This window comes from Leptonychotes weddellii, chromosome 1 (assembly GCF_054177405.1).
Source record: "Leptonychotes weddellii isolate Sample4059 chromosome 1, ASM5417740v2, whole genome shotgun sequence".
NCBI classification, from domain to species: domain Eukaryota; kingdom Metazoa; phylum Chordata; class Mammalia; order Carnivora; family Phocidae; genus Leptonychotes; species Leptonychotes weddellii.
The window spans coordinates 13857289-13883034 of NC_138369.1; the positions used below are offsets into that span (position 1 = coordinate 13857289).

At 56.3% G+C, this 25746-nt stretch overlaps 1 protein-coding gene across 1 annotated transcript in view; it reads right to left on the reverse strand.

The window, feature by feature from the left end:
- Positions 1-274: 274 nt before the first annotated feature.
- The window catches only part of SCAP (SREBF chaperone), a 64392-nt gene continuing 38920 nt past the window's right edge, over positions 275-25746 (reverse strand). Inside the window, exons 3-23 of the mRNA XM_081801038.1 lie at positions 23737-23866; positions 13323-13480; positions 12297-12517; positions 12024-12129; positions 11165-11337; positions 10651-10777; positions 9023-9135; positions 7951-8045; positions 6649-6747; positions 6280-6498; positions 5058-5434; positions 4355-4543; positions 4069-4270; positions 3879-3994; positions 3270-3795; positions 3078-3163; positions 1610-1692; positions 1346-1512; positions 1108-1188; positions 704-910; positions 275-622 (exon numbers count right to left, since the gene is read on the reverse strand). Of these exons, the coding sequence (XP_081657164.1) occupies positions 377-622; positions 704-910; positions 1108-1188; positions 1346-1512; positions 1610-1692; positions 3078-3163; positions 3270-3795; positions 3879-3994; positions 4069-4270; positions 4355-4543; positions 5058-5434; positions 6280-6498; positions 6649-6747; positions 7951-8045; positions 9023-9135; positions 10651-10777; positions 11165-11337; positions 12024-12129; positions 12297-12517; positions 13323-13480; positions 23737-23866 (3721 nt within the window). The 3' untranslated portion in view covers positions 275-376. The remainder of the gene's footprint in view (positions 623-703; positions 911-1107; positions 1189-1345; positions 1513-1609; positions 1693-3077; positions 3164-3269; positions 3796-3878; positions 3995-4068; positions 4271-4354; positions 4544-5057; positions 5435-6279; positions 6499-6648; positions 6748-7950; positions 8046-9022; positions 9136-10650; positions 10778-11164; positions 11338-12023; positions 12130-12296; positions 12518-13322; positions 13481-23736; positions 23867-25746) is intronic.

Genomic DNA, 25746 nt, shown 5'->3' on the forward strand with positions numbered 1-25746 from the left:
GTGGGGCTAGGCAGTAGGAGGACCATGGGGCCGCACTGGGCTCCCACGCCGCTGAAGGGTTAAGGAGGCAGGCCCGCAGCTCGGGCTTGCTGGGCTTCCCTGCCTCGTAACCGCCCCTGTGCACTGAGCACGGCCCTTGCCCGGACCGACTCGTGCTCGCAGAAGCATGTGAGCAAATGGGGGCTCCCGGGCACAGGGAGGGCGTGCGGCAGGGGTGCAGCAGCTCTAGGGAAAGATGCAAGTGGCTCAAAAGGCCCGTGGCAGATAGGATTAAAAAAAAAAAAAAAGTTTAATATTACAGTCACAAGGCAGGACAGGACAGATCAGAGACAGCTTCCGGAAGACTCAGCTCTGCACCGCAGCTCCCGCCCCCTGCTCAGTCCAGCTTCTCCAGCACGGAGGGCACGTACACCAGGCTGAGCTCGCTGCCAAAGTTGCAGACGATGGCGGCATTGTCCAGCACCAGGATCTGGCGGGTGGGCTGGGCCTCACTGTTCTTCCCCAAATAGACGGTCTGTAATAGGTCCCCGTAGTTGAGGTCCCAAAAGGAGACACAGCCCTGGCCGCCAGTCACCAGCAGGTTGTCAGAGATGACCCCCAAGCTTGCACCACAGCCCAGGTCCTGGAGGCAAAAACAGATCAGCTCGGTGTCCCGAATCCCTCCCTAAAACACCAAGAATCCTGTGGCCCCCGACCTGCCCACCTGCTGAATGGAGTAGAGCTTGATGCCGGTGCTCCGGTCCCAGATGCTGATGAGGTCATCCAGGCCACTACTGATGACGCAGGAGGTGGTACAGGTGAGGGAGGTGACGTCCCCACGGTGAGCGAACATGTGGCTGACCCTGCTGCCGGTCAGCACATCCCACAGGCAGATGGCCCCATCTTGTCCTCCACTGGCCAGCACCATGGTCTAGGGGAACAGACCCAGGGGGGCTGGGTCACTGGGGCAATACCTCTGTCCACGAGAGTGTCCCAGTGCCCTGGGGAGTGGGGGTCCTCCCGCTCTGCTTCCCAAAAGGTTCTGGGGGCCAGTTGTCCGGAGTCCAAAACAAAGGCCATGGCTTGGTATCCTGGCACCCCACCCGCGGCCCCCGGAGGCTCCCTCACCTGGTCAATGTACACGGCTGTGATGGCCCCCGAGTGGCCCTGCAGGGTGAAGAGGCAACACGAGTCCTCCAGACGGAACACCTGGGGCAGGGGTGGGCATCAGTTCTGGTCTGGGGTGGTTTCCCAGTTCCATTTTGGCCAGGAAATCCCTTCTGTGCATCCTCTCCCTGGCTGACCCCGAATGCTCGCCAACCCGGGCTAGGCCACCCCAGCCCCCACAGACAGAGCCAACCCTCACTCTCAGCGTGTGGTCCTGGCTTCCGGTCACGAGTCGCCCAGCCGCAGCCTTCAGGGCTGTGATGGGTTTCTGGTGTGCACAGGGCACGGTGTGGGTCAGGCGACAGGCTACCGTGTCACTGCTGCTGTACACAGGGGACGTGGGGGAACTGCTCCGCCCTGGAGTCCCTGGAGACAAGCTGAGTATGCGGTCTCTGCGGGCAGCCGCCGCACCCCCCCCACCCCCGGCCAGGTGCAGGCACCTGCCCAGCGCAGGCCCTCTGACCTCGGAATTGCAGGGGGCTGAGGGCAGTGCGGGTCTCCAAGGAGAAGAAATCTAGGGAACCGTTGAGCCGGGCAGCCACAATCCTGGAAGAGAAGAGTGGCTGCTGGTGGCTCTCCCTCAGAACACCCGGGCTGGGGGCCGAGCACTGTGGCCACCTGACGGGTCAGCTCCACTGGGCAGATGGGAACAAACGAAGGGACCACGGCCAAGGGGCAAGCACAGGTTCTGGGAAACATGCTGAAGCCGGGGGACCCAGGCTACAACTCTACTCCGCCTCCGTTTCTCTATCTGTGAAATGGGGACAACTACCCACCTCGCAGGGTGGTCACGAGGGTAAAAAAGTGGCACCTGGAGAACAGGTAAGACTGTGAGTTGAAGGCCCTCAGAGCCTGGAGTTAAAGGAGGGGCTTCTGAGGAGAGAGACGAGCCCCAAGGGGGCTGTGTGTTGGAGCGGCAGGAGGCACCAGGGTCTCTGGCCTCAGAAAGCAGCTTCCATCCAAGCACCACCCACTGCCCTGCCTTCTTCACTGCCCAGGAATTCCTAGGTAGAGACGGGGGTATTTGCCGAGGGGTCCCAAAGCCTTGAAGTGAGTGGAGTTCAAAATCTTCCTCCAGCACAAGGCATGTCTCCCAGCCCTGAACCGGAAGGGCCCAGGCCAGAGCCTGCGAAGGTGCCGTGAAGGGGGAGTGAGGAGGGCGAGGAGAGCCCACAGTCACCAGGAGCTCTGAGGGCTGGGCGGACACCCGGGGGCTTTCCCTGAACCTGAGAAACCAAGCAGCAGGGAAGAACTTGGGAGGAGGGGGAGGAACCCGCAAAGGCGGCCAGGCTCGGGGTGGGGGCTGGGGTGTCAGCCAAGGCCCATGCAAGCGGCCTCGCAGGGGCAGAGAGGACAGCTGCAGCCACCAGAACCTGAGCACTGAGGGCCAAGGGCACCCTGCCCCAAGAATAAAAAGGCTCCGGCTCTAGCTTAGAAGCTGGTGCCACAAACGGTGGGGACCCCAGAGGGCAGAGCCAGCATGGGACAGCTGGGGCAGGCGGGTGAAGTGAGGAGCAGGAGGCCCCGGTCGCAGTGAGACCTGGGTCTATCAGCCAAGAGCTCGGTTGGCTGGGCCCCCGGGGAGCACCCACAGCCAAGGAGCACACCGAGGACGGAGGTGAGCAGCGTACAGCGTCAAACACGAAGGTAAGTTTTAAACAGAAGGTTCTGCTGAGAAAGCATTTTTCGGTCACTGAAAATGCAGCCAAGACCTGGTTAGGTCTACGCTGATGGACTTATCCGGGAAACCCTGACTCTGAAGGGTAAGAGGGAAACCGAGGCACAGGGATTAGGAGCCTATTCTAAGTGCTTCAGTTGTCACCCCCCACAGGTGTGGGGCTGAGTACTGAGAAGGACCATCAATCACGCGGTGGGGAAGGACCCAGGAAGGGGACTTCTGCAGAGAGGCCGGGCAGCGCAGCTCCTCTCACCTTTTGTCCAGGAACACAAGGGCCGTGATGCCCGAGGTCACCTCCTCGCTGCTGCAGCGCAGTGTACCCTCGATGGCGTCCCACACCTGCAGGCCCAGAGGCCATGAGCACCTGCGGGCCGCCAGGCCCCCCAAACCCGCGCATGGCCGGCCCTCTGCCTACCCCCGCCCTCCCCGCCGGGGCCCTGCCCACCTCCAGGCGGCCGCTGCTCCGCCCCACCACAATCAGGCTGCCCTGCAGCTCCAGGCTCCAGATGGAGCCGTCTGCGCTGGGGGCCCAGGCCAGGCAAGGGGAGCCCTTCTCGGGAGGGCAGCCCCCCTCGTCCTCGGGGGTCAGGGCGGGGGGCCCGGGCCCCGGGGAGGACGGGCGCAGGGCTGGCGGGCGGCCGGGCGCCAGGCCATCGTCCTGGTACACGCGCTGCACCAGGCGGCTGAAGTCGTAGCCCGGGCCGTCGCGAGCACGGCTGCAGCCCGCCCGGTGCCGGGGCTCGGGCTGCGTGGGTTCCGAGAGCCTCGGCTGGGCCGAGAAGTTGGTGTCGATCAGGCAGGTGAGGTCTGGCTGGTCCCCGAAGAGGGCAGGCGGCGGAGGGCCCCGGGGCCGGTGCCGCAGAGGAGGGCTGTCCCCGGGCTCCTCCGGGCCCCCCTTCCCGCTGTCGGACAGCCGTTCCCAGCTCTCTTGAGCCTCGAACGCGCTGCCAACGCCACTGTCGCGGCGCTGCCTGCCAGGGGCCAGGAGGACGGAGTGAGGACACAGGACGGACGGGAGGGAGAGGGGGAGGGCGGGGAGGGGGCGGGCACCTACCCCAGGCGCGGGATGCGCGTCAGGCAGTCCCCGGTCTGCGCGTCCCACACACAGACGTGGCCCGCCAGGCAGCAGCTCACCAGCAGCATGCCGTCGCTGGCCAGGCACTCGATGTCCTGCGCGAGGGGGGCGGTCAGCAGGGGCTCCGGCCCCGCCCCGGCCCCGCCCCCAGCCCCGCCCCCGCACGCACCATGAGGTGCCCGCGCAGCACCAGCGGTGCGATCTCGGTCTCAGGCGGCGCGTAGCCGTAGTCGTCACAGGGTAGCTCCCCGCGCCGCCGCCGGCCGGGCCCGCCGCCGGGCTGCCCGTAGTTGCGCGGGCAGAGCACGCGGTAGAGGCACAGCAGCAGCAGCACGAGCACCATGCCGGCCGCCAGGCCGAGCGCCGCCACCCTGCGCGGGCCGGAGCGGGGTTAGGCGCGCCCGCCCCCTACACCCCCTCCCCCTCGCCCACCCCCTCCCCCTCGCCGGCCTCACTTGTACAGGGTGACGTCCCCGTGGGCCGGCGCCACGCCCGGCGCCCTGGGGCCCGCCTCCCAGAGCCCACCGGGCCCGGGCCGTCGCGGGGGCCAGGCGCTGCGGCCGTCCTGAGGGTGCCGCCCCTCCAGGGCCTCCCTGGGGTTCAGGCGCAGCGTGACCGGGATGACGGGCAGCAGGCTGATGTACCTGGGAGCCGGCGGGGGGGGGGTTGTCAGCGGGGTGCCTGCAGAAGGGCCCCTCCCCACTTCCCACTGGGACTGGCTCAACCTGCTCCACTCCAAGCCCACCCTCTGGGAACAGGCTTCCCAGCACTGGGGGGTGCAGAGCCAAGGCCCTCCCGCCCAGCCCGGACACCCAGCCTTGCTCTGTGATGCGCACCCAGCGCCCGGGGAGACACCACTGCATGCGGGCTGCCTCCGCCGCCCGTCCTGGCACAGACTGGGTGCCGGCCAGCGGGCTGATCTCCTTCGGGCTGAGGGGCTGGCAGCGACCTGTGACTTCCCAGGGCTGGGCCCAGGGCGACTGTCTTGGGCTGTGGCCGCCTGGAGCACTGGTTCCTACCTCACAACCCTATGGGTGTTTCTTTGGAAGGAAATGCAGAATTCAAAGCAATGGGTCTCCCGCCTGAGGGGGAAGGGACGCTCTGGGGACGAAGAGCTGACACCAAGCGGGAAGGCAGCAGCTGGCACAGCCCACTCACCTCTTGGCCAGCGTGATGTTGTAGTAGCTGAAGAGCGTAGGCCAGTGGCGGAAGGACAGCTTCCTCCAGAGTTCCTCATCCTCGGGCCCCCACGTTACCTCCGGGACAGGGCTGTCATGGGCGCCCTCTGCTGGGCCCCCAGGCTCAGGCGGCTCTCCAGGCAACGTCTGGTTGTCCGGTAACTTAGGGGCATCAGGCGGGAAGATGGAGAAGGCAGGGTCCGGGTGGCTGGCGGGCAGCACGCCACTAGGCACAGGCATGGGAGTCAGGGCGCCCTCGCCCAGCGGGCTCTGTTCTGTCACCTGGGCAGCAAGGTAGGTGCGCAGCCCTGCTGGGTCTGTATACACCAGGATGCCGATCCAGATGACGGTGCCGGCCTGCAGAGGGGCAGTGGGTGCTCAGCGGGGCCTCTGGGTGCTCAGCAGCCTTGGCCCTCGTGCTGGAAGGAAGCAGCACGGGGACCTCAGGCCTGGGGGTGGGGAGAAGACACAGGCCCCAATCTGTCCTCCCTTCTGCCTCTCCAAGTCCTCCCACTACCACCTGGGCCAATTGCCATTGGAGGGACCTAGTTCCCTTTTCATGGTCATGGTTTGGGGTTCCCGGCCTAGAAATACAAAGCGCACCTTTAGCACTTCCCCAATCCCCATCTATCAGCTGGGGCCAGAAAGCAGGCACCATTCCCACGGACAGCATGGCCAGAGGGACCGGCTAACTGACCTGCTCCAGAGTCAGACCTGCCCACAGGTCCCCCCCCAGTCCTCAGGGGGCCTCAGTCTCGCTCCCTCTCCCTGCAGCTCCATGGGGGCGCCACTGCTGGCCAGGAGCCAGCCCTGCTCCTCCCTTTCCGCCCAGCCCAGCAAGTGAATGATTCAGCCAGCATTTTCTGACTCCTGCACACTGTGTCGCAGGGGAACCCTGACTTGGGGAACCAAGGTAGTTCCACCCTGGAGCACCCCATCAACCAGGCTCGTGTCCTGGGTCCCTCTAGGGAGATGATGACTCTTCTACCCCATGCTCCTGGGGCTGCTTCTCCCAGGGATAGGCTTATCAGCTCAGAAGCCACCAGGATCTGGGCAGGAGGGTATGGTGGGCGGCTTCCCAAAGCCAGGCTCCCTGGGGCCATGAGGGCCTGAGGAACATTTCCCACCTCCAAGGCAAAGTGCAAAAGTCCAGAGGGAACGGAGTGCTGGCCCTCAGAGGGCAGGGCAGGGGTGGCAGGTACCATGATAAGGCGCTGTGCCAGGCGGGTGCGGGCCAGGAAGTAGATGACGCGCAGCCTCTTGGGGAGCCGCAGATTTCGGAAGGAGGACGGTTGCAGTGTGATGGTGTGGGGTGTGGAGGGCCGCACAGCCAGCTGCCGCTCGAAGCGTGCTGGCCGCCCCACTGGTTTTGCTGGGGGCAGGCAGGCCTCCGAGGGCAGCCGCTTGTTCAGGTCCGCTAGCTGTGTGTGTGGCGGGGAGGGGCACAGTGGTCAGGGCTCGAGGCTGCTGTCCAGCGGCTGCCCACGACCGAGATCTGCACCACTCTCACCCCGAGATGCCCTGAGGCTGGCCAGGGAGGGAGGTGGGGGCAGGGTACAGCGCACTCCTACCTCCATCCGGCGAATGTCAATGGAAAGGACAGTGGTGAAAAACAGCATCTGAAGGAAGAAGTCCGACACCAGGCCCACAACGGCAAAGAGACAGAACTCCTGGAATTAGAGCAGATGAGGGGACACGATGACATCACGGCCCAGCACCTGAGAAGCAGGCACTTCAAAATCTGCAGGACAGTGGCGGGCAGAGCCCAGCAGAGAGAAAAAGTTCTGAGTCTGGGAGCAGCCAAGGTTGGGGGGGAGGGCGGCCCCCACCAGGGGGCAGCAGAGACTCCCCCACTCACCTTGATCCAGAGAAGGTGGAAGGGTGGGTGCTCTCCCTAAACCTTCCAATCCCCCTAGAGAGGAGGGCGTGATCCCACCTGAAAAGCTCTGAGCCCCACCATCCCGCTCCCCGCAAAGCTCTCCCCCACTGATCCTTGGGCCCTGCTTAAGTCCTGTGACCAATGCCTACTTAGAGCCCACGACTGACCCAATGTCAGGACTCAGACAGCTTCCTGGCCAGTGACTGCACAGAACCAAAGGAGGGAGAGAGGGCAGGAGGGAATTAATTTCTGCCCTGAAACTGAATACGGGTAGTGTCTCTGCTCCCCAAGCTCTATCAACAGATGGAATCTCCTCAGATTTCAGTTTTCCTCCCCTGCCCTTCACCACAGCTTCCACTCACATCTGGGGTAAGATGAAGGACCCAGCTCGTGGTGGCACAGGGGTCATGGCAGCTCTACTGTCCCAAGGTGGCACTGTGTCCTGCAGATGCCCTCTGGGTCACCCTATGTTCTCTGCTCACCCCCACAACTCAGCAGGCCTGCCAGCTCTAGGGGAAGGCAGAGGAGGACAAGATGCATGGCTCCCTTCCTGCAACCCCTCAAGCAGTGGTCAGCAAGTCTGCACTCTGACTCAGCGTAGGTCCCCTCCGGCTGCTCGTAGCCCCACAGCTGCGTGGGGGCACTTGGCCAAGACCAGGAGCCACTCGGAGCAGTGGCCCTCCACTGGGGGGAGGGGTGTGGTATGTCTGGAGGCTGCAGATGTGGGTCAGGGCTAAGCCTAGGAAGGAGGAAGGGACCAGTGCAGGGGCCCCACAGGGCTTGTGCCTGAGAAATGAGAAAACAGGTCTGGCTGGAACTGGGTGAGAACTTCTGAACCAGGCCTGCCAGGAGCACTCTGTGCATGGAACACCATCTTGGCAGCAGAGGTCCCAATGCAAGGGTGTCTGCGTTGAGAGGGGTACACCCCCCACACAGCAAGGGAGCTGAGCAGCTGGCTCCACACTCACCCAAGGGGCAGGCCTTGGGGCCTTACCTGGATGGCGGGCACCAGGGTGAAGTAGCCAATGAGGATGATGCCCAGCTCCGTGGCCATGTTCTTCATGATGGACCAGCTCTCACTGCTTAGGCCTGCAGAGGACAAGAGGGCCATGGGGCCAGCACATGGGAAGGGTGCCCAGCCTTCTGAGGCAGCCATTCCACCACAGTGGCCCAGTGCTCAGGACTCTGCCAGCGCCCAGGCTCCAGGTGTTGCCACCACCGCAGAGCTGTCGCGGGAAGGGGCTGGAGAGTACAGAGGAGAGCTACAACCACCATCAGAGGAAGGGAGAAGCAGGGTGGTAAGATGAGCAAATCCAAGGGGAAAGCCGAGGGCCACCCACTCTAGCACATTCGGCCTCCATGTACCGTTCAGTCTGGTCTGCACGGGCCTGCCCACGCATGGCAGAAGGCCCGAGCGATGGAAGTGCTAGCTGTGTTCTTCCTCCAGCCCGGCCCCAGAGCAAGCCCTGCTGGGTAAGGGGCCACGGCCCCTCGTGTCCTCGGAGCCCCCCATCTAGGGCAGGGCCTGGCCTCTCACAGAAGCTCATGAAGGCTTGTCCAGTGAGCGAACAGCCTGCCCTCGGCCCTGTTCCCACAGACTGGGGGTTAGGAGGAGGAAGCGCAAGAGTTCAGACTTCTGGGTCTAGGCTCTCTGCCCACTCTCCTCAGCATCCCGATCCCCACCTCCTGGCACTGAGGCCCAGGGGCCCTTTGTGGCAGCTGTGGAGGCAGCGTCTCTGAAGGGACCAGCCGTAGGAGCCTGGGCCGAGTGCGGGAGGGTGAGGCGGGAAGAGAAAGCACCAGGTGCCAGTGTGGACGAAGGGCCACTGAACACGAGCCCTGGAGCAGAGTTCAGCTGTGTTCTTACTGACACATGAAACAAGACAAAGTCCAGTCCAGCAGTTCTGTGGTTCCTCAGGGCATGCGCTAACAAGCCCCCAGGGCCTGATGGTCCACATCACGTTACACTAGAGGTCAGAGCAAGGGCGATTTCTGGGGCCCTGTCTCCTCCACAGCAGGAAGCCCAGCACAGAAGGCCCCCCAGCAACCCCCGCCAGCCACGTTACCTTGGGCGATGCGCAGCTTCACCTCCAGGTCCACCGGGGTCGAGACCACTGACTTGGTGAGCACCAACACGTTCTCTAACCCAATAACCACCACAAGGTAGGGGAAAATCTCGCTGGGGACAGAGAGGGAGAAGGTGAGGACAGTGCTGAGGAGGGCCCCCAACACATGCTGGTTCTCCACAGGTTTGGGCCCCGGGAAGACTGTGGGGTTTGCGGCCTCTAGTGGGAAGCTGCTGAGTGACTTCCAGAAGCACAGGGCAGAGCCCCAGCCTCCTCCACCCTACCACACAGGGCCTCTGCCTGCACAGCTCCCAGCTTTCAGGCAGGCCTGGAAGCCCGGCCAAGGGGTCAGCAAGCATCCCGGCCTCCATGTACGCAGCACACAGTGGCTGCCAGAGCACCGCTCTCCCTGTCCCTCCCACACCGGACTCTGCTGGACAGAGCAAATGGCCGGGAGCCCTCAGCAGCACTGCAGGCCAAGCCGTCGGGACTAAGTAGACGGGGGATGAGAGGAGCCTCTGCGGAGGCCGTGTGGAGAACTACTAGCTCTCCAGGGCCCACTTGAGGCCCGCACTACCGGTGAGGACTATGAGAGACAAGGCACACCGGCTGAGGTGTACCTGCCGGGATCCCTGCTGCGGGCTCTGAGGAGGGCACAACAGCCCCGGGGGAGGGGGTGTCAGCCCCGTTGGGTTCAGGAAAGGAAGCAAGTGTTCCACGAGCAAGGGAAGTAACAGAAGACACAGCATCGCTACTCCCGCAACCAGCCCAGCCAGCCCCGGTAGGGGATGGGCCAGGCGCTCAGCGACCACTAACGGCCAGGCCAAGGGCGGGCAGGGGGTGGGTGTAGCCAGAGCCGGGGAGACCGAAGACAAACATGGGCCGGGGCTTCCAGCCCAAAAGTTGGAGAGAAATGGCAAGAGAAAGCACACATCAATGGAAAGGTGGAAAATTAGAGTGTGCTTGTGTCTTTTAAAAAAACCCCGAAATGACCTATTTTATTAGTCATTTAAATGTTTTAGTAGTAAAAAAGGGAAGAAATATACCTTTTTTTTTTTTAAGATTTTATTTATTTATTTGACAGAGAATGAGAGAGAGCACAAGTAGGCAGAGTGGCAGGCAGAGGGAGAGGGAGAAGCAGGCTCTCCGCTGAGCAGGGAGCCAGACTCGATCCGGCTCGATCCCAGGACCCTGGGACCATGACCTGAGCCGAAGGCAGCCGCTCAACCGACTGAGCCACTCAGGTGCCCCGAAATGTACCTTTCTTAACCTCCTACCCATCTGTGCCTTAAACCATCAAGGAGCAGTATGCGTGTGTATATATATGAACACACATGCACGTCCACATCCACTTACAGACACACACACACGAAGGACAAGGCCACACGTGTGCAGAAACCCACTTATATACACACATACAACCCCACCTGTATACGTGTTATATGTATACACAGATGTACTATACATACATGAGTATGAATGCAAGCCAGGTAAGTTAAAGGTAAAAAATGTACCTCTTAAATGTCAAGATAACAACGCGAAGATACAAGGTACCAGCAAGCATCCAGTCCCGGGCAAGCCCAGAGGCTCTCCGGTCTGAAGCTCGGTGGAGCCTGGTGGGGACCTACCCGCCGTTGAGGGTGGGTGTCAGGCCGAAGAGTGTGCAGAGCCCCACGGACATGAGCAGCGAGCTGAGCACTGTGACCACGGCAGCCAGAGCGAGCCCCCACTTGGACTTGACCATGTCGATCTTGCCTGGAGGGCAGAGAGGGCACATCAGGGCGGCATCTCCCCCAGACCCTGACACACCCCGGCCCTTTGGGGTTTATTTCCCAGGAGTAGAGTGAGGAAGGGGTGGCCCCTGGTTTAACCCAAGAAAAGGACAGCCACACAAACTTCCCAGTCTCAGAGAAATGGTGTCTTTTGGGAACCCTAACCCAAGAAGGGTCTTTTCCTGAGAAGCCAGAGAAGGCCTGGACCCACCCAAGCCTGAGACTCTGCTGGAGGATGAAGCCCTGGCTTTTGTGACCGCTGGGCATGTCTGACATCTCTGCCCAAGCCACCTCCAGAAGCAGGGAGGCAGGTGGTCCGGAATGCCCATTTGGCTTGGAGAAAGCCCCAGCCTCCGTGCTGTGCACCTACGTGTGGAGAAGTAGATGTAGGCAAACAAGATGATGTAGGTGGTCACGAGGGGGATGAGTTCGGCGATGCCAATCTCCTCCTTGAAGTGCACGTGGACCAGGCTCTCCGCCCGCAGGCTGCAGTTGGGGCTGGGGTGCAAGAGCATCAGGCGGGCCCGCAGGCTGCCCAGGAACCTGCTCATGGAGTGGAGTGGGGTGGGGTGGATGAACTGTCCCTCTTGGGCCAGGGGCAGAGACAATCCCTGGAAGGAAGGCCAATCAGGGCTGCCCTCCTTCCCATGTTGGAGGAAGCTTTTCTGTGGTGTCTGAGCTTCCCCACAATCTCCAAGGGGCTTTGGAAGAATGACAAAGTTGTCTCAGGAGCTCCCCCAGCCCCTTCCTCAACACCCCTTTCCTGACCCATCATAGCACTCTTGAGTGCCCCAGGCCCAGACAGCCAATTGGAGGCATCTCCGGTCCTCTCTGCCTTGGTAGGGAGCTGCCAGCAGCACTTTGCTGGGAAGGCCTGAGGCCACATCGGGCTCAGGAGTCACCAGCTGGGGACTCCTACCAGAGGCTCAAGAAAGATCAGTGGAAGCACCAGGACACTGAATTTGCCTTAGTCCCCTATTCTTTTTTTTTTATTTTTTAAATTCAATTATCCAACGTATAGTTAGTCCCTTATTCTTAACTAGGCCAGGTCACGTCATCCCCGCTCAAATGTGAAAACACAGCATCCTTCAGTCTAAGGGAAATAAACATTTCAACTGGAGGCCTGAAAACTGCAAGTTCCCAGGGGGCGTTCTGGGCACCCTAAACCAGAATGGGGACTACTGCCATTCCACAGCCCAGCCAGGAGCCCCGAGCGCCGACGGCCTTACTTGGCATGGTAGCGCTGGAAGACCAGGGTGATGGTGTATGAGACCATCCTCTTCCTGGTGTAGAGGCTCACCCCGCTGTACTTCCCAGGAACACCAAACAGCAAGTCTGCAGACAGAAACCAGCAGTACTGACATACGAAGATAGCCACTGTAGAGCCGCCAAGGACCCCTCCCTACCCCCCACCCTAAGAAACAAGGGGTAACCCCTGATATGCCAGAGCACCCATCAAAGAGGACATGGTGATCAACCTAGGCAACCTGCCCTGGAGGTACCTTTGAGTGTGGCTGAGGTCTGTAGGGTTTTGGGCTCGTGCTGGTGGATGGTCCCGATGATGTCAGGATCAGCATGGAAGCGTTCCCGGTCATTCTGCCAGAAGTTCCCAGGGGACAGCAGCAGGCATCCATGCTCGGGAAGTAGGTTCCGGAGCTTCCTGAGGCCTGGCAGCAGGTCAGTCACCTGCAGGCACACCTCCTCCAGGCCCCTGGTCCCAGAACTGTGCAGGAGATAGCACAAGGCACCTGCTGTGTCCGCGAGCACTCAGCAGGCGCACTGCACTTACTTACGGGGAGAGCCTCTGTCATCAGGTTCCCGGATGCCTGCTATCTCAAAGAGCCTAAGGATTAGGACAGCAGGGGAAAGTTCTCCCAGGTGGTCAACAACCAAACCATGTGGTTGATGGACCTTCACAGTACACGTGCGGCCCCGAGCCTCTCTGAGAAGTGTGTTCTGGGAGCGTGCACAACCTCTCGCCCACTAAGACACCTCAGCCAATTCAGTGGGCAGCTGAATTCAGTGGCAATTCAGTGGGCAGAAAATGAGGGGCTTCATTTCATTCACCAAAACGCGTGTCAAAGCTCTCAGCTAACTAAAATTCCAGCGGGTGAAGCAGCCTGTGAAGCCAGCACACTCCGGAGACCCACGGGGGGCCGGGGGACACCGCCCGGGCTGGGGCTTCAAAAGTGATCCCCAGGTGTAGCGGGCTTCTCCTCAGCCCGACCACAGTCACGTCCACACCTCTGAGCCACCAGGCAGTAAGCCACCTGAGGGGCGAGCAAGCTCGGCACGGGGTCAGCGCAGAGGACACCTACTCTATCTGAGACCTGAGGACGAAACCACCTGCGCCCTCTGAAGAGGTCCAGGGGAGCGCGGCCACAGTGGCCCCACAGGAGGCTGAGGAAGGCAAAGCGAGCTCACCCGCCACTCTTCTCACTTGTTCAATTTCTGCCAAGCTGGCTGGCTCAGTATTGCCCTTCGGGACGGAACAGATTCAGGGAGGCTGGGGTCTCTGAGAGGGATACCTGTCTCTCAGCACGTGGTTCCGGATCTCTTCCACCAACTGGAATGCCCGGGACAGAGGAGAACGGAACACATCCACCGCCAGCAGGTTCTTGTGCCAGGGAGACACCGAGGACTTCACAAATATCTGCTGGATGTAAGCCACGGGGGCGCCCACATACTGCAGAAGAAATAGGGGAGGGGGGAAATGGGCCCACATTCAGTAAGGGTTTACTAAGCATCTACGATGGGCAAAGTGTGTGGGGCCCAAAGGACAGGCCTTCAAAAATGAAGATGTCCACGAGGGGCTTTTTACCATCTATGAACCATTTTCCTAAACACTTCCCAATAGACCAGGGATCGGCAGACTATGGCCACAGGCTCAATCAAGCCCGGCACCTGCTTTTCTAAATACGGTTTTCCTGGAACACAGCCATGCCCACTCCATTCCGTATTGTCTGGGGCTGCTTTCACGAAACAATGGCCGAGGTGAATGTTCACCACAGAGACTATGACCCATGAAGCCTAAAGCACTTACCATCCAGTCATCTATGGGACCGCTCTGCCGCCCTCACAGTGGACCCTAAGCTCCCAATAGGGTGCAGCCTTAGGGATCCTGCCACTTGCAGGTTAGCAGATTTTAAAGATCCAAGGACCCAATTTTAAATCCTGGCTCTCCAATTGTATGGCCTTGGGAACATGCTGGACTTCTCTGGATTTTGGTTTCCTCACTATGAAAGGGGGGTGACTGACATTCACCCTGCAGCATCGAGAATATGCACACACACTCACACACGCCTCCCACCACACGGACCCAGAGACACACATGCATATAAACAGCACATGCAGAGATTAAGTATTAATGGAAATATTAGCAATAAACAGTTGTGGCACATCTTTTCATCGCCCCCCCCGACAGTCCTATGAGAAGGTGACTCCCCAGGCTTTCATGACTCGTGCAGGGGGATGCAAGGACCCAAGCCCGTGTGTCCTCACTGAATGTCACACACTTCTCTCACTAGAACCGGCCATCTGCCCTGGAAGGGCTAACAACAGGCACCTGACCGAAGTATTTAGACATGTAACAGGCATGTCTGAATAACTCCCAGTGATGGAGAGCTCATGGAGCACCCCCAAAATGAGGTACTGGATTAGCCGTGGCAGGATTACAGCCCAGGGAGAAAGTGCGTGGAGCCGTGAGGTGGGGAAGGCCAGGCAGGAGGGGGACGGGGAGGGCCCTTGAGAGCACATCCAGTCCAGAGAGCACAGGGAGTCCTGCCAGGTAATCCCAGAAATCATAGCTAGAATGAGGGGAGGCTGGGAGGATGCCTGACTGAGCAGTCTGGTTTCTCACCAGCTGACAAAGAACAGCCCCGGGAATCTCTGAGAGGAAGGGTGACCAGACGAAAGCAGCCAGCTGGAGGCCGGGCAAGACGGCCGGCGCCATGACGCACGGTGGTGCCGGCTGCAGGGAGCTGCAAGGGCTGTCTCCACGCCTGCGCCACAATCAGGGACTCCCAAGGGCAGGGGAGGACATGAAGGAAGGCCACTCAGCCACTCGATGATGGCCGGATAGGTTATTGCACAAGCGAGGGTCAGGATGCTGAACCGAACAGCAAGTTAAGGCCTCCTGAGCTTAAAGGAACAACCCAAGGCAACCACCTGTGCCTTTGTGAAGTTTACACTTATGAAGCCATGTCTTACAAAGGCTCTGGGGACAGAAGGCCTCACCTGCTTTGTCATTTGCACCGACCTGGCCTGTTAGAAGCTGCCCAGAGGCACAGAGGGATCTGGATGGAACCGGCTGCCGCAGGCTCTGACCTGAACAGCAGCTCATTGGTTCAACTCAGCACACAGGCCTGCGTGGGGGCGGAGCCGTCGCGTACAGCTCTACAAGGAGAGCTGTCCCCGGGGCAATCATCCCCAAACCCTGTGAAGGACGCAGTGTGTCACCCAGGGGCAGCAGGGCATCACAGAGCCTCCAGCCCCAGGTTCGTACCCACTGGCCACAAGGCTGTGTCGCACACACCATCTCCTCTGCCCAGGGCCCTCCTCAGGCCCTCCACCTCTGCCTCCACGCTCAGGCCCACTGAGCCTCTGTGACTGAACCCTTAGTGTCCAGGCGGGAAACTCCTTCTGGCTCCTCGGCCCTCCACTTCTTCTCCAGCCCCCTTCCCACCAGGCACCTTCTCCCCAGCCAGGACCACTCGGGCCACCATCTCAGCAAGTGCTAACAAACATGACTCAGAACCAGAGCCTTCTCCCTGGGCCCTAGGGACGGCTCTAGAAGTTCTGGGAGCACCTTGCTCCCCCAATTTTTAAAGGTTTCTGCCTAGAAGTGTACATATTATGACTACCATCATCATTTTTAGGAGAGAGGATCCATGGCTTTCATCAGATTTTCATAGCAGCACGTAACTAGGTAGCTCTTTCTCGGTTGTCCTTCCACCAGTGCTGGGTAAACCCTCTACTCATTTGTTTGCATGCCCGACCAGCACGGCAAGCCGCACCAGACAAGAACCGGGGAACAGTGATTCCTACTGCACAGCCCTGCTCCCTGGCCTTGGCGGGGCCTCCCTCTGCTGCAGGGCTCCTGATTCACTCTCCCTGATTTCCAAATGAACTTCCCAAGCAGCTATTCCATGTCTTTGCAACTCTTCCAAGGTCTTGGTCCACTCATTTAACAGGTTTGTAGCAAACTTGTCACCCAACACAGGCTCCCTCAACCCCCCTCTTCTGGGCATCAAAATTCCCTCTCCGCGGTTTATTCAACAGGCACGGGCCTGACTCTTGTCATCCACTATCTCAGTCTGGGTTCCCCAGGAGCAGACCCTAAGAGAGGTGGTTTACTTGGGAGGTGCAGAAAGCAGAGAGAGGGGAAAAGGACAAGGAACAAGGGAGGGAAAGCAGACAACAAAGGGTGTTACTGGCCAAGTGACCTCTGTGGGTAATGGGGTTTAGCTGAGTCATCCCACCTGAGGGATTAGAGAGCTCAGCTATTACACGCCCCACCCCGCGGCTACTGCTTGAGGGCTGCTCCTAGGGGACACCAACTCCCCGGCACCTCAGACCTTGCTGCACCTGAGATGCTCTGATACAGGAGATGCAGGGACTGGTAGCCGACAAGCAGGCGGGCAGGTGCTGAAAGGGCAGGGGGGATGTGGCCAGGGCCCCACCACTCCCCGTGCTGGGCGCTATCACAATCGCCACTGGCTATTACTAAGTGGGAGACCGGCATCCGAAGGCAGTGACTGCGGAAGCGTAAGGGCCCGTGGATCCAGATGCCCGCAGACACTGTGCGCAGACTCCTCACTAGACAGAGGTTGTGGCAGGCAGTCTTCTACCACGGCCCCAGTCTCCCCCACCCCCGGTGCTCACGCCCACGTGCAATCCCCCCCGAGAGTGGGCTGTGCCTAGTGACTGGCTTCTGACAGATGACAACAGAAGTAATGACGTCATTTCTGAGATTAGGTTATAGAAGATTATAACCCTTGGGGACGTAATGCTCAGTGAAATAAGCCAGTCACAAAAAAACAAGTACTGTAGAATTCTACTCCTATGAGGTACCTAAAATAGTAAATTTATAGACACAGAAAGAACAACGGTGGTTGCCAGGGCTGGAGGAAGAGGGGGGTTATTAATAGGTATAGGGTTTCTGTTTTACAAGATGAAAAGTTATAGAGATGGATGGTTGTACAACATGAATGTATTTAATATCAGTGAACTATATACCTAAAAAGGGTTTATATGGTAAATTTTATGTTGCATTTTCACACACACACACACACACACACACACAAGGGCACACAGGCTCGTGCATGTGCACAAGCAACTGAAAGGAAAGAGACTATAATTCTTCCTCTGTCCCCTTCTTCTGGAACCACCACTCTGATGAAGTTAGCCATGTCGTGAACTTCTCTGGAAGGTCCACGAAGCAAGGAACTGAGGGGGCCCTCAGCCAACACACGGTGAGGAGGGGAGCCCCTCAGCTCAACAGCCTGCAAGAAGCCCCTTGCTAGCTGGCCACTGAGTGAGCCTGGAAGCGGATTCTCCCCATTCGGGCTTGGAGATGAGTGCAGCCTTGGCTGATACCTTGAGTGCAGCCTTGGGAGACCCTGAGCTAGAGGTCGCAGATAAGAAAACCAAGCCCAGAGAGATAAAGGATGTGTCCAAGGACAGAGCTGACAGGCAGCTGAGCCAGGATTAAAGCCAGGGCCGCCCAATTCTCAAACCTGTTTTTTCTCAACAGCCAATGTGCCTGGGTGGTGGGGAACCATGCGAGTTCCCGTAGAGAACAGGAAACAGACGGCAAGGCCCACCACGAGCAGTGTAGGAGGGGGGCTGAGGTCCTAGGGATCCCTGGGGTCTCTGGCCACCAGCATTCACAGCATGAGGCGCTGACCAGGGCCCTGTGGAAACCCTGCGTCCAGGCTTAGCCACCACCACGGACACCGCAGTGCTGGCCCAGGAAGCCCAGCCAGCTCTGCGGCTGGCCAGGTCGGGCTTCGTGTGGAGTTCAGGGCTCCTGATGACCCCGTCTAGGGAGCCAGGCCAGTGCAGGAGACCTCAGGCTTGTTTTGTTTTTATTTTTATTTTTTTAAAGATTTATTTGACAGAGAGATAGAGCACAAGTAGGCAGAGCAGCAGGCAGAGGCAGAGGGAGAAGCAGACTTCCCCGCCGAGCAGGGAGCCCGACTCAGGGCTCCATCCCAGGACCCTGGGATCATGACCTGAGCCGAAGGCAGACGCTCAACTGACTGAGCCACCCAGGCGCCCTGTTTTTGTTTTTTTTTTTCAATACAGTCCTTCCTCTCCATTCAGATAGAGCAACCTAGAGTTCCTGGGAGTTTACCTTTACACTGACACATCCAGGGGCTCTCTGCAGAACCTGACAGAGGATGCCTGTTACTCAGCAATTCTGAAAACCAAGGCTCCTGATCCTTGTCCTCCAGCCCTGGGCACGTAAGGGGGTGTGGTGGGCGGGGGGGAAGGAGGGAAAGGCAGGCTCAGGGGACCCAGCTGGGTTCAACTTCTAGTGCCAGCCCTGGCTGTGTGCCTTGGACAACAGTGTCTGCACTCTCTAAGCCCCAGGCCCTTACTAGGGAATGGGGATGGAATCCCAGACCTCACGCATCACTGTGAGGACCCAACAAAACAACACATATAACCATCCGGCAAAGTGGCCAAAAACATGTCACTTATATGGAGTTACATTACCATGGCTTAAAACTATTAAAATTAGATTTGGCATCTCCTGAAGATCAATCCCTTCACTCCTTTCACACCCCCAACCCTTCTCCTAAGCATGGTCACCTACGTCTCCAAGTTTCTCCAAGTTCCATACACATGATCTTCCTACTGTCACTTTCCTCATGTCCTTGCCTCTGGGGGACTGGCTTCCCACTGCATATACGATCAAAGTTGAAACCCCACCGCCTCAGATTCAATTTGGCCCCACCTACCTTATCACCCATCATGCACCAAGAAAAATGACTCAATTTACATTCCTGGTCTGCTAAATAAGCCGGGCTGTTTCTCTGTTAAACAAGAAGCTTTTCCTCAGCACTTACTATGTTAAAATACCAGACTATATGTGCTCGAATGGAACACAATTCCTACTGGGTGGAAATACAGAGAGGAGAAGCAGGGCAAGAGAGCTGGGGAAGGCTTCCTGGAGAGAGTGGTATCTGAGCTCCGCTAAATGACTGCAGGCCTGCGGTGCCCCGGAGGGCAATCCAAGCATATGAACTTTGGTCCTCCTCCAGAACTTCGGCCAGATCTGATCAATGACTGACAACAGTGACAGCCACAAATGTGTCAAATGCAAGTGATGGGCCTGGCACTAAGCCTTTGCATGCCTTCGTGTAATCCTCTGACGACGTGGGCGCCTGGGTGGCTCAGTTGGTTAAGCAACTGCCTTCGGCTCAGGTCATGATCCCGGAGTCCCGGGATCGAGTCCCGCATCGGGCTCCCTGCTCAGCGGGGGGTCTGCTTCTCCCTCTGGCCCTCCCCCCTCTCATGTGCTCTCTCTCATTCTGTCTCAAATAAATAAATAAAATCTTTTACAAAAAAAAAAATCCTCTGACGACGTATGATATAGATATGATTATCATCCCCATTTTATGAATGAGGAAACATGGGCACGAAGGTGTGAAGTAACCTGCCCAAGGTCACACGTGTGGGAAATGGAAAGCTTCTACCATTTCTGCTTTGTTCTTCTGTTCCTCTGGTAAAAACATCCCTTTTTCCAGAAGGTGCCCCTCCCAACCTGACAAGGCCATTAGTTAGTGACTCCACTCTTAGAGAGCGTGGGCCTGACTCAGAGCACCAGGACCCGGCACAGTGGATCAGAGACCTCTCTGCAGGACCCATAAAGGCAAGACTGCACAGCGCAGCTGACATCCCACCGTGGGGACACTAGAGCAAGAGGGCAGAAAAAGGGCTATATAGAAAGCCATCTCCAGCATATGGAAAGACTGGCAATTCAATAAAAAGAAATCCAAACGACTTCATTCAAAATGGGTGAACACCTACCAAAGAAAGACATGCAAATACAATAAGCACTTGACATTAATCATCTGGGAAAGGCAAATGAAGACCACAATGAGATTTCTCTATGTATCCATTAGAAAGCCTTTTTAAAAACTGTACCAATAGCTTTACAGCATAAAGACTAAACTTTAATGTATGGAAATTTATAAAGTAACTCAAGAGGCTGACGTATGTGAAAAGAATGATGCTTCACCCCTGCAGTCTTCCCCAAACCCACAATCCCAGGCTAATCTAGAGAAAAAACAAAAAATCCCCCTGGAGGGCAGCTCTACAAAATACCTGGCCGCTACTCAAAACTGTCAAGCTCATCATAGACAAGGAACATCTGCAAAGCTGTTGTACCCAAGAGAGGCCACCGGGGAAGCAACACGCGAGTGTAATGTGGTGCCCTAAATGGGATCCTGGGAGAGAAAAAGAACTTCAGGTAAAACCTAAGAAAATGTGGTTTCCTTAGTTTTCCTTAGTGACAGGTTCTCAGAATTTCCTTGTTTTTGATAACCTTGACAGTTTTGTTTTTTTTTTAAGATTTTATTTATTTATTCATGAGAGAGAGAGAGGCAGAGGGAGAAGCAGGCTCCCCGATGAGCTGGGAAACCCTACGCAGGACTCGATCGCAGGACCCCAGGATCGTGACCTGAGCCGAAGGCAGACGCTTAACCATCTGAACCACCCAGGGGCCCTAACCTTGACAGTTTTAAGGAGTTGTGGTCAGGTATTGTATAAAAAGTCCCTCAATTGGGGGGGCGCCTGGGTGGCTCAGTCGTTAAGTGTCTGCCTTCAGCTCAGGTCATGATCCCAGGGCCCTGGGATCGAGCCCCACATCGGGCTCCCTGCTCCACAGGAAGCCTGCTTCTCCCTCTCCCATTCCCCCTGCTTGTGTTCCCTCTCTCGCTGTCTCTCTCTCTGTCAAATAAATAAATAAAATCTTCAAAAAAAAAAAGTCCCTCAATTGGGATTCATCTGATGTTCTTCCCATAATTAGGCTGGGATTATGGGTTTCTGGGAAGAAGACCAGAGACAGTGTCTCACTTGTCACACATCAAGGGTATATACTATCAGTCTGATCTATCACTGCCGACGTTGACTCTGACCGCCTTGCTGAGGAGGTATCTGTCTGGTTCTCCACTCTAAAGTGCTTCTTTTCTCCCCGTCTCCATACAGTGTTCTTTGGAAGGAAGTCACTATGCACAGTCCACGCTTAAGGAAGGGAAGTTATACTCCACCTCCTTGAGGGCAGAGTATTTACATAAATTATTTAGTATTTTTGCCCAGATTTGTCTATTTCCCCCCATTTACTTATTCAATCATATGAACTCAGATATTTATTTTATACTTTGGGTTATAATCCAATACTACACTTTGCTTTATTGCAAAATATATTTTATCTTCTAGCATTGGCCATTGGGAGCTCTTTCAGTTGGTTCCTGTATCCCTTTGACATACATCATATTTATTTTAAACTGACATCTTTGTCTTCTCTTTCTAGCCAGACTGAGATCTCCCCGGAAGCTGTGAGGCTCTATGTGTCCCTTAGATCATCACCCTGCCGGGCACACCACAGGCATGCAATAAACATATGCTGAATACTAGAAGGAATGGAGGGAGGAAGGAAGGATGTTCTGGTTCCTGGGTGGGCAGCAGGTGCTTGTGCTGTGCTGCCCGGTGCCTGAGCCTCCTGATTTTCCTTTTGAAATGGTCCTTTCTTGTCCTCAGCCTCATGATGGAGACAACTAACAATGAAGCCAGTCAACAAAGTACCCGCCTTCACCACAGGATTTGGGATGGGGACAGGCAGGTAACCTCAGTTAGAATCAACCTGGCACCTTCTCATCCTGCACCAGATTGGATATTGCAACAACATGGGGCTGAAGCTGCTGGAGCTGTTAGGTAGATCAAGAGTGGAGCTGACAGAGTAGAAAGGTGGGCTCCTTTTGAGGCCCAAGCCATACTATCCTTGAGTTCTAGGACTCCAAAAATTCCCTTTTTGCTTACTCTAGTTTGGGCTGAGTTTTTTGTTCCTTATAACTAAAGCAGTCCTTACCATTCCTGTTTTGCTGGCCTGAATTTTCAGCACGGATTATCCGTGGAGGTAAGGTAACTGACCACTAACCTGCATAGCACCAGGTCACTGCACCGAGGCCTTCAAGGCGGGGGCCAGGGCGGGGCGGGGGGGGAGCTCCAATGAGGAAGACAGAAAACAGACAATCCTCTGTTGAGCCCTGAAATTATTTGTACACCTGCTTACTATCATCATCCCAGACCAAAGAAGGGCACTATGGAAGTTAAAGAGCTCACAAACACGTCACCCCCTCCCCCAATAGCTGTATCATTAAACGTCTCTCCTGTACCGTCAGGCCCACCGAACTCCTGGAGTCACAAAACATCCACAAACACAGACCACCCTGTTGTGACCAGGAGCCCTCAGTTCCACCCTGCGGTACAACTGCATCAGAGGTTAATGAAGGTAAAAGGTCTGAACCAAGAAGGTCCCATGCGGAGCCAATGGTCAAGCTGGGACATGAAGTCACAGAGCTGGTTTCTGCCAGCATCAGACATGCTCGCTCTGACCTTCATGGACAGAGTCCTAGGAAGACGGATTCACGTACAGCTTAACACACACCCAGCTGACCAGCTGGGTCTCTATTTAGCATCAGCAGGGCTAAATTTGTAACAAGGTACCTGACAGCTACATCACCCTTGAAGGAAACAGAAAGGAATGTACCACCACTGTCAGAGAGAAGGCGGGAGCACAAGAGCTCTGCTCTCTGAGCTTTGGATTTCCTCCTCAACAACACAGCCCAGCACAAATCACGGGACCAAAGCACAATGTGCGAAGGAAGGACACTTTACCCGCTACCTGGCAGGTAAAAGCTTCAGAGATGGGCTAATGGAGCTCGTAAGATTTCTGAATAACATGGGGCGCCTGGGTGGCTCAGATGGTTAAGCATCTGCCTTCGGCTCAGGTCATGATCCCAGGGTCCTGGGATCGCGTCCCACATCGGGCTCCCCGTTCAGCGGGGAGCCTGCTTCTCCCTCTGACCCTCTCCCCTCTCATGCTGTTTCTCTCTCGCTGGCTCTCTAAAAAATAAATAAAATCTTTAAAAAAAAAAAAAAAAAAAGATTTCTGAATAACAAGTCCAGCATCACAGTGAGTTAGTTCCTCCGCCTGAGACCTTCGACTGGAGCGACTGTTACTTCCTAGTGGCCATCAGTGCTCAGCTCAGAGACAGTCAACTGGGGATGGTATGGTCCAGGAGCAGCAGGGGTCAGGAGTCCCGGGGTTCTGATGCAGTGCTGACCCCACTTAAACTAAATAACAGAGGCTCCTCATCACTCTGGCCCCACTTCCTTAACTGTAAAAGGGATTAAAAAAACACAAAACACAAAAACTCAACTCTTTCTACCTAACTGCATTGTGAGGAGAAAATTGGACCTAACCGATCTGAAAAAATGAGGTGCATACCGCATACATTAGATGGTGTCAAGACGCTGATGACAGAACATTCTCTAGGGATGCTCCCTGGTTCTCATGACCGCTTGGGGCAAGGAGATGGCCTGTCTGCCAGAGCACGGCTCGGCCCCGGGCATGGTGTGTGAGCAGGCCAGCTAGGAAGCCAGACCCATCTGGCCACAGTGACCACAACCACAGACCCCACCCTGTTATTGTAGGACAGTCGCACTTTTGTGTCACTTGGGGTTTCCTTTCAAAAAAGGTTATTCATTAACTGTGTGACTAAGTATCTGTGGTGCCTCGGTAAAGCCGGTCAAGGACACGTATTCACCAATCAGAAGCTGGCCACCCTCACTCTCACTCCCAGAACCCCTGCCTTTGCCAATCTCCACCCAACCCTCGGGGCTCTCCCCGGCCACACGCTGAGCACCTACCCACTCTGGCCGCTCACTGGGCTCCCCTGGTTTGCGGTCAGGGGCCACAGGCGGGGGTGAGTAGTCCTTCACAGGAGTGGTGAACTCCACCGGTCCTGTCCCCGGCAGGGGCAGTTTCAGCAGTGGGCAGCTGGGACGAACAAGAAGGAGAGAAGGGTTAGGACACAGCAGGAGCACAGTCTGCGCCAGGACGAGTGACGCAGGGGCCGCTGCAGGTGCTCTGCGCTCTCCCTGCCGGCACCGTACGTATGTAAAATACCGGGATCACAGAACTGCAGGGCGAGAAAGACACTCAGAGCCTCTGATATCACAAGTTTTCAAGCTCATTTTTAGTCACAGGAAGCTTATAAGGAAGTCCAATTCATAAAAGAGACTGGTTGAATATTTTTAGAGACATAATAAAGATGCTAAAAAAAAAAAAAAAGCTTGTCAAATTAAATATAGGTAAGACAACAATAAGAAACTGGGGGGAAAATCTATAAAAATCCCAAAGGATCCCAATGCATATTGCTGGGCAATTGCTCCAAAAAATCACTGAGGGTGTGGTTTACACTCAGACCCACCGTTCACATGGGAAAACCTTGGTCTTACATCAAAAAGCTGGCGAACCGATGTGCATTTTGTTTCACATCTTTTAAACAAACCTTCTGTTTTTAATTGAGAATTAACTTTTATAGAATACGATGCACAAATCTTAGATAGTTCAATGAATTTTTACATACGCATACACCTATGTAATCACTACCTAGATCAAGCTATAGGACATTTCCAGAACCTCAGAAGGCAGCCTTCTGCCCCTGCCCAGTGAAGAGCATCCCCAAACTACTATCAGGGTGCGCCTGGGTGGCTCAGTCAGTCAAGCGTCTAACTCTTGGTCTCAGCTCAGGTCTTGATCTCAAGGTCGTGAGTTCAAGCCCCGCACTGGGCTCCCCACTGGGTGTGGAGCCTACTTAAAACAAACAGGGGCGCCTGGGTGGCTCAGTCGCTGAGCGTCTGCCTTCGGCTCAGGTCATGAGCCCAGGGTCCTGGGATCAAGCCCCGCATCAGGCTCCCTGCTCAGCGGGAAGCCTGCTTCTCCCTCCCACTCCCCCTGCTTGTGTTCCCTCTCTGGCAGTCTCTCTGTCAAATAAATAAAATCTTAAAAAAAATTAATTAATTAAAAAGAACTTCTATCACCATAAATGAGTTTTGCCTTTTTAATGGCTTAAAAATGAAATCACCCATTCCACGTGTGTACTCTCTTGTGAGTGGCTACTTCCACTTAAATTTTATCTGCTAGATTCATCCATACCGGTGCACACAGCAGATCACCCTTTCCCGCAGGTATGTGCCATCCCACTGAATTATACCTCAGTGAATGTTTCCATTTCACTGTCAAGGAACCTGTGGCTGGTTTCCAGTTTCAGTTATTAAAAATAAAACTATGACGGTCATTTTTATATATGGCTTTTGGTAGCCATAAGCACTCATTTCTGTTGGGTGTGTTCCTAGAAGACAATTTCTGGGGGTTAGAGTGTACATGTTCAGCTTTGCATATAATACCGATTTTCCAAAGTAGTTGTACAAATGTATGCTCCCACCAGTGGTGTGACAGGAGTTCCAACTGCTCCAGAGCCTTGCCACCTCTAGATGTTGTCAGGCCAATTAACTGTAACCATGTCGAGGAGGCAGCAGTGGGGTCTCTCTGTGGTTTCAATGTGCAACAGTGTTGAAAATTCTTTTGCATCCTTGTTGGCCATTTGGACACATCCTCTTTTGTGAAGCCCTTCTTCAACTCTTTTGATTATCTTTTTCTCATTGATTTATAGCTCTTTATATATTCTAGCTATGAGTATGGAGTCCTCTTCACAGCTACACGTTTCCCTCCTAGTCCTACTTTCTTTTTTTTAAGATTTTATTTATTTCACAGAGAGAGACACAGCGAGAGAGGGAACACAAGCAGGGGGAGTGGGAGAGGGAGAAGCAGGTTTCCCGCTGAGCGGGGAGCCCGATGCGGGGCTCGATCCCAGG